The 10,959-nt window shown below is 40.9% G+C and overlaps 1 protein-coding gene across 3 annotated transcripts in view; it reads left to right on the top strand.

Annotated features, from left to right (window-relative positions):
- ZNF891 (zinc finger protein 891) overlaps nt 1-9,362 on the top strand; it is an 18,066-nt gene extending 8,704 nt beyond the window's left edge. Inside the window, exons 2-4 of one of the 3 annotated variants that reach the window (XR_001889866.1) lie at nt 2,454-4,191; nt 5,875-5,994; nt 9,326-9,362. Coding sequence is in view for 2 of the 3 variants with exons in the window: in XM_017895663.1 (XP_017751152.1) it covers nt 2,537-4,191; nt 5,875-5,938 (1,719 nt within the window). In the remaining variant the exon portion in view is untranslated. Of the gene's footprint in view, nt 1-2,453; nt 4,927-5,874; nt 6,291-9,325 lie in introns of those variants that run through there. The other 2 variants (XM_017895663.1, XM_017895664.1) reach the window with 2 other exon arrangements.
- Nucleotides 9,363-10,959: the final 1,597 nt, after the last annotated feature.

The raw sequence follows: 10,959 nt of genomic DNA, 5'->3' as shown, positions 1-10,959 counted from the left end.
AGAGACGGGGTTTCACCGTGTTAGCCAGGATGGTCTCGAACTCCTGACCTCGTGATCCGCCCGTCTCGGCCTCCCAAAGTGCTGGGATTACAGGCTTGAGCCACCGCGCCCGGCCTAATTTTCTATAAAACTTTAAAAACTACATTTCACGTCGGGTGCGGTGGCTCAAGCCTGTAATCCCAGCACTTTGGGAGGCCGAGACGGGCGGATCACGAGGTCAGGAGTTCGAGACCATCCTGGCTAACACGGTGAAACCCCGTCTCTGCTAAAAAATACAAAAAACTAGCCAGGCGAGGTGGTGGGCGCCTGTAGTCCCAGCTACTCGGGAGGCTGAGGCAGGAGAATGGCGTAAACCCGAGAGGCGGAGCTTGCAGTGAGCTGAGATCGGGCCACTGCACTCCAGCCTGGGCAACAGAGCGAGACTCCGTCTCAAAAAAAAACAACAAACAAAAAACAAAACTACATTTCAGGAAATCCCTGTTAAATACATAGATTAATCGAAATCCTACGGTGATTCACCTAGTGAATCTCAACATTTATTCAAATATTTTTTCCTGTTGTTTAGTAAAGTTGTTTAGTGTTTGTAATTAGTCCTATAACTAGAAAAGAAATAAAACTATGAGGAATGAAGGATTAAACCTGCAATACAATTCTTAACATCTTTTACTACAAGGCAAACATTTTCTTTCTTGAAGAGGAAGCCTAACTTTCTTTGTTGTTATTGTTGTTGTTGTTTGTGTGTGTTTTGGTTTTTGTTTTCAAGCAGAGGATTTCACCCTGTTGCCCAGGCTGGAGTGTGGTAGCATGAACATGGTTTACTACAGTCTCAACCTCCTGGGCTCAAGTGATCCTCCCACCTCAGCCTCCGGAGTAGCTGCGGCTTCAGGCACATGCCACCATGGTTGGCTAATATTTAAATTTTTTGTAGAGACCTAGAGTCCCACCATGTTACCCAGTCTGGTCTCAAATCCCAGGACTCAAGCAATCATCTGCGGTGGCCTCCCAAAGTGCTGGGATTACAGGCATTAGCCCCTGTACCCAACCCAGAAGCCTGACGATTTCCTTTTCCTTCTTGAAAGAAGGGTGTGGGTGTGGAAAAAATACCCCCATGCACATAACCTTAATTATCATAGGTTCATTTGGTTTATTCAAATTGTTGAGTTCTGCCATGGACTGAGGACTCTTCTAGGTACTAGGAATACAGTAAACAAATCAGACAAAATCTATTTCTAAATGAGTTTCCCTAAAGTGACAGACCTATATACACTTCTGGTTTAGGGACATAGCATCTACCTGTCAAAGATCTTTGTCTAAATAAAAATGTCAGTTCTATAATTTTGTCCCTTAAAACTGAGTTCTATTGATGTACAGTATTGACAGAGAAGACTTGCATTTGACGGTTAACTACCTAGTCTTCAAAAAGTGAGAACTTTAAAAATATTAGTGTAATAAATTGTTTAATGATTTGTTGTGATTCTTAAAGTCCCCAAGCATGTATGTTTTGTATTTACACTATATGTTGTTTTGTTATTTACATTAAATTCATTATAAAAATTATCCAGGAGAGTATAGTATCTAATATTAATACATATTAATAATCTTGGGAATGCAGTTCATGGTTCTTCCTTTGTCACTTGACCCCATTCAAGTGTTAGATAGAATAAATTATCATAGATGACAATATGGACTTTGGGGAGGGAGGTTAAACTGGAAGTAATAATCAAATGAACATCTGTTTCTTTTAAGTTCCAGGGTACATGTGCAGGATGTGCAGGTTTGTTACATAGGTAACATATGCTGTACCTAGCAACCCATCACCTAGGTATTAAGCCCGGCATGCATTAGCTCTTTCTCCTAATGCTCTTCTTGCTCTCCTTGCTGCCCTCCCCCGACAGGTCCCAGTGTGTGTTCCCCACTCTGTGTCCATATGTTCTCATTGAAATGAGCATGTGTTTCAAAGTCACATATATACCTTTAACTTCAATAAAATTCCCTGGTAGGGTAGCAGCCAAATTGTCAGTCCTGTAAGGTTATTCTTGTAAACAAGTTACAGAAGAAATTTATATATAACAGGTGTGTTTCACAGGGATATTATTTTTCTGTCCCAAAAGTTAACTTTAAAAAGTAGCAAGTAGTACATTAAATTTATTTTGACAGCCATGTGTTTTACTGGTTGGTTCTCTTTAGTTTTAATTTTTTAAAATAACTCATGCCCCATCCACCCAGAGCCCAAAGTGGTCTGAAGGAGAAGCCAGTACAAAGAATCAGGATGGTATTTCTTGAAGTGGGTAAGGATCATTATATTGCATGTCAGTACAAATCCCAGTAAAGATTTTAAGCTCATTAGACCTTGCTGGGATGTAATGGGGAGGGTCTACAATTTTGTATTCACCTTTCCCCAAATGGGGCCCTGTTTCCAACTCTCTTAACTGAACCTGCTTCTTTGGCTACAGGGAGGACTTTGGGTGAAATGCATCCCTCCTGTGACTGGACTGGAGAAACAAGAACAGAAACATCCTGATCTCTCCATTCTACTATGCAGGCTTATGTACTCATAAAAATGGCAGTTATGGACCTGTCTTCCACATGGGCTTTGACTAAACAGGACTCTGCCCATTTCCATCTGAGAAATGCTGAAGAGGAAAGGATGATTGCTGTATTTCTGACAACCTGGTTACAGGAACCAATGACTTTCAAAGATGTAGCTGTGGAGTTCACTCAGGACGAGTGGATGATGCTGGATTCTGCTCAAAGAAGTCTGTACAGAGATGTGATGTTGGAAAACTATAGAAATCTCACCTCCGTGGAATATCAATTGTGCAGGCTTACTGTTACCTCCCCATTGGATCAAGAAGAGATAAGGAATATGGAAAAGAGAATTCCCCGAGGCATCTGTCCAGACCAGAAGATTCAACCTAAAACCAAAGAATCAACTGTGCAGAAAATTTTATGGGAGGAGCCATCCAGTGCAGTGAAAATGATAAAATTCACAATGCATAATTGGTCCTCCACATTAAAAGAAGACTGGGAATTACATAAGATCAAAAAACAGTGTAAGATTCCAGGGGAACATTGGAGGCAAGTGACATACGCCCCAAAGAAAATAGTATCAGAGGAGCTATTCCATGACGATCATGAATTAGAGGAAACCTCTAAACTTAGATCAAAACTTATTTTTTCACAGAGCATTTTCACCCGTAAACATTGCAAAAAATGTTACTCAGAGATTGGATGTTTGAAACACAATTCAATCATAAACAATTATGTGAAAAACTCTGTAAGTGAGAAGCTGTATGAAAGTCATGAATGTGATACAACTCTATGGCATCTTCAGAGAAATCAAACAGTACAAAAAGAGTACACATATTCTAAACATGGAATGCACTTCACACATAATATGTTTCACATACCTAACAATTTGTATATGGCACAGAATTCCTGTGAATGTAATAAAAATGAAACCCTGTGTCATCAATCATCCCTTAAGAAACAAGGCCAGACTCATACTGAAAAGAAACATGAATGTAATCAATGTGGAAAAGCCTTCAAAAGGATTTCTAATCTTACTTTACACAAGAAAAGTCACATGGGTGAGAAACAATATGAATGTAAAGAATGTGGTAAAGTGTTCAATGATTCCTCAACCTTAAGGAGACATATAAGAACTCACACTGGCGAGAAACCCTATGAATGTAATCAGTGTGGAAAAGCTTTCAGTCAAAAAACATCCCTTAAGGCTCACATGAGAACTCACACTGGAGAGAAACCTTATGAATGTAATCAGTGTGGAAAATCCTTTGGCACAAGCTCTTACCTTATAGTGCACAAGAGAATACACACTGGAGAAAAACTCTATGAATGCAGTGAGTGTGAAAAAGCCTTCAACACGAGCTCTCACCTTAAAGTTCATAAGAAAATTCACACCGGAGAGAATCTTTATGAATGCAGTGACTGTGGGAAAGTTTTCAGTGGGCTCTCCTCCCTTAGAATGCATGTAAGAACTCACACTGGAGAGAAACCCTATGAATGTAAGGAATGTAGGAAAGCCTTCAGTGTTTCCTCCTCCCTTAGGAGGCATGTGAGAATTCACACTGGAGAGAAACCCTATGAATGCATTCACTGTGGAAAAGCCTTCAGTCAGAGCTCTTCACTTATTATACACAAGAGAATTCATACTGAGAGAGAAACTCTGTAAGTGTTAACGAATGTAGAATTGCTATTTTCATTGTCTTAAGGTGGATTGCAAGCTCCTTGTCTCAGTCTTTGTTCTCTAAAATAACCATTTAAGGTTATAAATGGCTCTTTCATAATATAACATTTTGTTCTGTAAATACTAATTACAACTTTTTTTGATCCATGGCTGTTTGGAATTAGGTATTTTTAATATGTGAGGTATGTATATTTTCACTTATCTTTTTATTGTTGGTTTCTGGGTTAATTCCATTGTGTTCAAAGAATCTGGACTATATTTTACTGCTTTGTTGGTGTTTTTGTGAAAGTTGTTTTCTGGCCCAGTGAGGCTGCTATTGCTAGCAGCCAACCAAACATTGAGCTCATCTTTCCTTACTAATGAATTCAATCTTGGCCAAGAACAATAAGGTATGTGGTTTTAGAACTCTTTGACTTCTTGTAGCTAAGGGTAGCCATATCATTCATTCCGGCTGATTCAAAAATAGACATATCACTGGGAACAAAACTATCTATCTTGTCCTCTACTTTTTGTACTTCATCTTTGTCCCTATGAATTGGCCATTCCTGAAGCTGCTGAAAGAGCTATCTTGGGACCATGAAAATGACAACCGTGGCCGAGGGATGAAGTAGAAGAAAGAGATCCCTGTTCCTCAAAGAAATCTTTAAATAGTTGTACCAGCCCTGCACTGCTTGTATTTGGACATGTTTCTCTGTGAGAAAAATAAAGTTTTTTGTTTGTTTGTTTGAGATGGAGTCTTGCTCTGTTGCCCAGGCTGGAGTGCAGTGGCACAATCTCAGCTCACTGCAACCCCCACCTCACAGATTCAAGTGATTCTCCTCCCTCAGCCTCCTGAGTAGCTGGGATTACAGGTGCCCACCACCACGCCTGGCTAATTTTAGCATTTTTAATAGAGACGGGGTTTAACCATGTTGGCCAGGATGGTCTCAAACTCCTGACCTCAGGTGATCCACCCACCTCAGCCTCCCAATGTGTTGGCGTTACAGGCGTGAGCCACCTTGCCCAGCTGAGAAAAATATGTTCATTAATTTTTTTTTTTTTTCAGTTTTTCAGACAGAGTCTCTGTCTCTCAGGCTAGAGTGCAGTGGTGTAGTCATGGCTCATTGCAGCCTCGACCTCCTGGGCTCAGGTGATCCACCACAGTCTCCTCAGTAGTTGGGATCACAAATGCATGCCACCATGCCTGGATAATTTTAAAAATATATATTTTGTAGAGACAGGCTCTTCCTACATTGCTCAGGCTGTTCTCAAACTCCTGGGCTGAAGCAGTCCTCCTGCCTTTGCCTCCCAAAGTGCTAGGATTACAGGCATGAGTCACCATGCCTGGCTTTTACTGATTTTTTTTAAAGCACTACATAAATACAGTCAATGCAGTCACGATATTGTAGAAAAACAGAGGTATATAGAGTTAAATGTTTTATGTTGGATATACACATTTGAAGAGGAACATAGAAAAAAAATATGGAAAAGGAATGTTGACAGAACTTTTATGCTTAAGCAGCAGATGAAGATAGAGCCAAGATCACTGAAAGCAAGTGTTCAGAGCAGCAAAAAGAGTATCCCAACATTTCAGCGTTGGAACTACAGAAAGTTTTCAGATCGAGGGGAAGTTACCAATTTTAAATGCTAAATAAAGCATGAGATTTTGTTGCTTGGTCTTGCAGATACCAGATTAGTTCTAACAAAATACAGAAGGAGCGGCATACGGTGGAAGAAAGAAGGCAGTGACTGCTGTTGTAGCTATTCATGTTAGCCTAAGGATGGTGAGACTTCCAGATGAAGAGGTTGGTATGCAATTCTAGAACTGAGGAGGTGTCTAGATAGAGATACAAATTTTAGTGACATCAGTAAAGACACTGTAACAGGCTTTGTGAAGGTGAATAAGAATGAAAAGAGAATGTCTGCCACCTACTCTGAAGACGTACATTTAAAGAAACCATAGTAGAGAGATAAGAAGAAAACAAGAAGAGTGGAGTTTCACTGAACCAAGACAAACGAGTTTCAAAAAGGAAAGTGAAGTTGGCCAGTTGTGGTGGTTCACGCATGTAATCTTGGCACTTTGAGAGGCTGAGGCTGGCAGATCACAAGATCAGGAGATCAAGACCATCCTGGCCAACATGGTGAAACCCTGTTTCTACTAAAATACAAAAATTGGCCGGGTGGGGTGGCACACACCTGTAGTCCCAGCTACTCAGGAGGCTGAGAGGCAGGAGAATCACTTGAACCTGGGAGGCTGAGGTTGCAGTGAGATGAGATCTCACCACTGTACTCCAGCATGGTGACAGAGCAGGACTTCGTCTCAAAAAAAAAAAAAGGTGAAGGTAACTGTTTTTAGTGTTAGGGATCTAATTAGAGGAAGTCTAAAAAGGTAAACACATACAACCATGTGAAGATCATTTGTGATTGCAGTTCAAAATAACAGTGATACATTGAAGATGGTTGCTAGATTGGGCTGACTTAAGGAATCAATGAAGGGCAAAGTAGTAAAGACTGGATGTAGACAAGTTTGAATAATAGGGTAGTAGCTGGAGAGATTTGGAGTAAAGATAATATGTTTAAAATATGAAAAACTAGAACATGTTTGAATTCTAATGTGATGAATGTAGTATGGTGAGGTTTAATATGCAGCTTAGTAAAGTTTAATATAAGCTTCTGAGAATGGGGTGTAGCTGTTTAGAGCACAAACAAAAGGACTGGTGTTTGCCATGAGGCAGAGGGATACTTCTACCATTCTGTCAGGACTGGAAAAATGGGTGGGTTGGTTTAAATTACCTGTTTGTTTCCTTACACCTAAGTTCACTGAGCAGTGGTCAGAATATGTGAACTATATAATGCTATTTTGTGTTTCCTAAGAACTACTGTGTGGCAGCCACTGCTAATTACTAACCAAATATATATTTTTTTATTCTTTATGAATAGATCTTCAGTTTTGCTAACAGTAGTATTGTGTTTAGCTACAAAACTACTTATCCCAACCCCTTTGTAGCCAAGAGATGCCATTTCTACTGTTCCTGGCCAATAAAATACAGATAGATGATTATAGGTTTCATGGTAAGATTATCTGCTAAGAGGAAGGTGGATGAAATACTGCAAGGAGGTTTTAGTGAAGAAGATCTCTATATATTTGAAAGTCCTTCCAAGTTATCAGTAGAGCCATCAGTGGAGAAGACAGCAAAGCAAGTAGCAAAGTCTATGTGAATGAGGAGAGGTCATTTAAATAAAAGATAGGACCAGGAGTGGTGGCTCACACCTGTAATCCTACCACTTTGGGAGGCCAAGGCGGGAGACTGAGACCATCCTGGCTAACACGGTGAAACCCCATCTCTACTAAAAATACAAAAAATTAGCCAGGCATGGTGGCAGGCACCTGTAATCCCAGCTACTCGGGAGGCTGAGGCAGGAGAATGGCATGAACCCAGGAGGTGAAGCTTGCAGTGAGCCAAGATTGCGCCACTGCACTCCAGCCTGGGCGACAACGAGACTCTATCTCAAATAAATAAATAAATAAATAAATAAATAAATAAATAAGATAGCCAGGAAGAGAGGGAGAATGTGGTATAATTAGATGGTATGAGCCTGAAAGGAAGGAGTGGTTTTTACCAGGCTGCAATGGTTAGAAGCAGTGTTAGGGAGCAAGGAAGATACTGGTCCCACTTCCGGCCTGTGGATATGTGGAATACATGGGAATAAGCCCGCTTGTGATGTGATTGTTGTCAGGTAGGGGTTTTTTGCTCCCCAGAGAACAGCCAAGTTTAACGAAAGGAAATGTTCAGGGAAATAGTTGAGGATATTAAGGGAGTTTATTAGGCAAACCTCAGAGGGTACCATGAAAGAGTCTCCAGAAGGGCAGGGGTTTAGGGTTTGTGGCTTTGGCCTGAGAAATACAGAAGATTGTTATGACAGTATTGATAGAGGAAAAAAGATCAGACCAGGGTCATAACCAGTGAAAACAAAATTCAGAGGGAGTATAGGTTAAATCCCAGCAGTCTATAAGAAGATGATGGGTACTTAGCTTGCAGTGAGCCAAGATTGCACCACTGCACTCCAGCCTGGGCGATAGAGCAAGACTCTGTCTCAAGAAAATGGTCCCAACTGCATGTGGTTCTTGAGTGAGATCATCTTGAGGAGTACTCAGCAAGGGATTGTACTTTGGTTGGTTGGGACTGGAATTTCACTCTAATTTTGGCCCAGTGATCTTGGAACAGATGGAGCATCTAAATCTGAACATGTGAAATTCAGAATGCTCCAAAACGTGAAACTATTTGTGCGCTGATGTGGCTTTCAAAAGAAATGCTCGTTGGAGCATTTAAAATTTTGGATTTTTCTCGCCGGGCGCGGTGGCTCAAGCCTGTAATCCCAGCACTTTGGGAGGCCAAGATGGGCGGATCACGAGGTCAGGAGATTGAGACCATCCTGGCTAACACGGTGAAACCCCGTCTCTACTAAAAAATACAAAAAACTAGCTGGGCGAGGTGGCGGGCGCCTGTAGTCCCAGCTACTCGGGAGGCTGAGGCAGGAGAATGGCGTAAACCCGGGAGCCGTAGCTTGCAGTGAGCTGAGATCCAGCCACTGCACTCCAGCCTGGGCAACAGAGCGAGACTCCGTCTCAAAAAAAAAAAAAAAAAAATTTTGTATTTTCAGATTTGTGATGCTCAACTGGTAGGTATAATGCAAATATTTCAAAATTCAAAACACTTCTGGTCCCAGCATTTTAGATAAGGAATACTCATCCTGTACACCAGCAGGTAGACTCAGGCATGGTCTCGCCTGGCATCTCACCTGGGTTTTATTGCAATAGCCTCCTAACTGGTTTCTCTGACTTGAATCGTACTTTGCTTTAGTATGTTTTTTATGCAGGTGCCATGGTATCCTATTAAAAAAAAAAACTTTGTGGTTTTAATTATAAAACTAATACATGCGTAGAAGAAAACAATGTAAATAATTTCTGCCCTACACAGAAGGGAAACCCCAGATTCTACTGCCTTGAAAAAGTAATATTGTAGGCGAATGTGCGTTCCGTCAGACTATGTACATACAAACATTTGTTTTCATTTTATAAAAATTGAGTTATACCTTTTATCCCACATCTTTTTTTTTTTTTTCTTTTTTGATAAGGAGTTTCACTCTTGTTTCCCTGCTGGAGTGCAATGGCACGGTCTCGGCTCAAGGCAACCTCTGCCTCCCGGGTTCAAGCGATTCTTCTGCCTCAGCCTCCCAAGTAGCTAGGATTAGAGGTATGTGCCATCACTCCTGGCTAATTTTGTATTTGTAGTAGAGACGGGGTTTCTTGATGTTGGTCAGGCTGGTCTCAAACTCCCAACCTCAGGTGATCCACCTACCTCACCCTCGCAAGTTGCTGGGATTACAAGCATGAGGCCATCATCCCCAGCCTATCTGACATCTTTTTAAACATCTTTCTGTGTCAGTGCATGTAGTTCTATTTCATTTGTAATAGCTGCTTAGTATTTGATTATATGCTTGTACCATAATATAATCCATTTGCCTCCAGAGCTTTTATAACAATACTGCAATCAATAATATTGTTTATATCAACTGTTCTCTACACTTCCCAGGGTGATCCATCTAATGTACTAACCTGATCATACAACATTTCACTTTTAATCATCTTCTGGTATTTTTCTCCAATTAAGATAAAATCTTCTTACAAGACCTTGCTCAAACTCTTACTTGCCTTTTCAGGCCTCATCTCTTATTATTCCCTTTATCTTCACTGTCTCCCTAACTTAACGTGTCCTGTTTATCCTTTAGGTATTGTATCCTTCATCTGCTTTAACAATACTTGTCACACTTTCACACTGTATTGCCTGTTTGTGTATTGTGCCCTCTACACTGTAAGTTTTGGTAAGGTGGGAACTTTGTCCCAATTTTTCATTGTTTTACTCTTATTACATGGCCCAGTGTAGGTGTTCAGTTAAACATTTACAGTTCTTCAACAAATTTTGTGCCTTTTCTTTTACTTAGCATTCTAGTGGAAGTTTAACTTAAAAGCTATTTAAGTGATTGTGAGGTAAAAGTTGCAAGGAGCTGGGTGCAGTGGGTTGTGCCTGTAGTCCTGTCTACTCTGGAGGCTGAGGTGGGAGGATTGTTTGAGCCCAGGAGTTTGAGACTAGCCTGAGTAACATGAGACTCCATTACAGTAAAAATGCATGGAATTAGTTTTTCTTCTAGGTATAGGAAAATGTTCCACCATAACAGGTGTGCAGAAACTAAGACTTAGGACAACAGCAGTTTAATGTTATTTATATTATGTCCCTCTCCTAGTCCCTCTCCTCTCTTCCCTCATCCCACTCACCACCACCCCATTCACTACACAAGCTTAGTTTATTTTTTGTAGAGCTAGTGTTCATATTTTGTTCCATTATATATTATAATATGAAAAGGGATGAGTTGACCAAGTATTGGTGTGTGGTATACTTGCTTTAGACTACCAATGGAAGCATAAATTAGTACAAACTTACTGGGTGGATATGGTGGCTCACATCTGTAATCCAAGAACTTTGGGAGGCTGAGATGAGTAGATTGCTTGAGCCCAGGAGTTTGAAACCAGCCTAGGCAACATGGCAAAACCCCATCTCTACCAAAAAAAAAAAATTGCCCATGGTAGCATGAATCTGTCCCAGCCACTAGGGATGCTGGGGTAGGAGGATCACTTGAGCTGCAGTGGGGTTGAGGCTGCAGTGAGCCGTGATTGCACCACTGCACTCCAGCCTGGGTGACAGAGTAAGACC

This window comes from Rhinopithecus bieti, unplaced genomic scaffold (assembly GCF_001698545.2).
Source record: "Rhinopithecus bieti isolate Rb0 unplaced genomic scaffold, ASM169854v2 scaffold_27038, whole genome shotgun sequence".
Lineage (NCBI taxonomy): Eukaryota > Metazoa > Chordata > Mammalia > Primates > Cercopithecidae > Rhinopithecus > Rhinopithecus bieti.
Note: the sequence above shows the minus strand (reverse complement) of the source record. Positions and strands in the feature narration are given on the sequence as shown.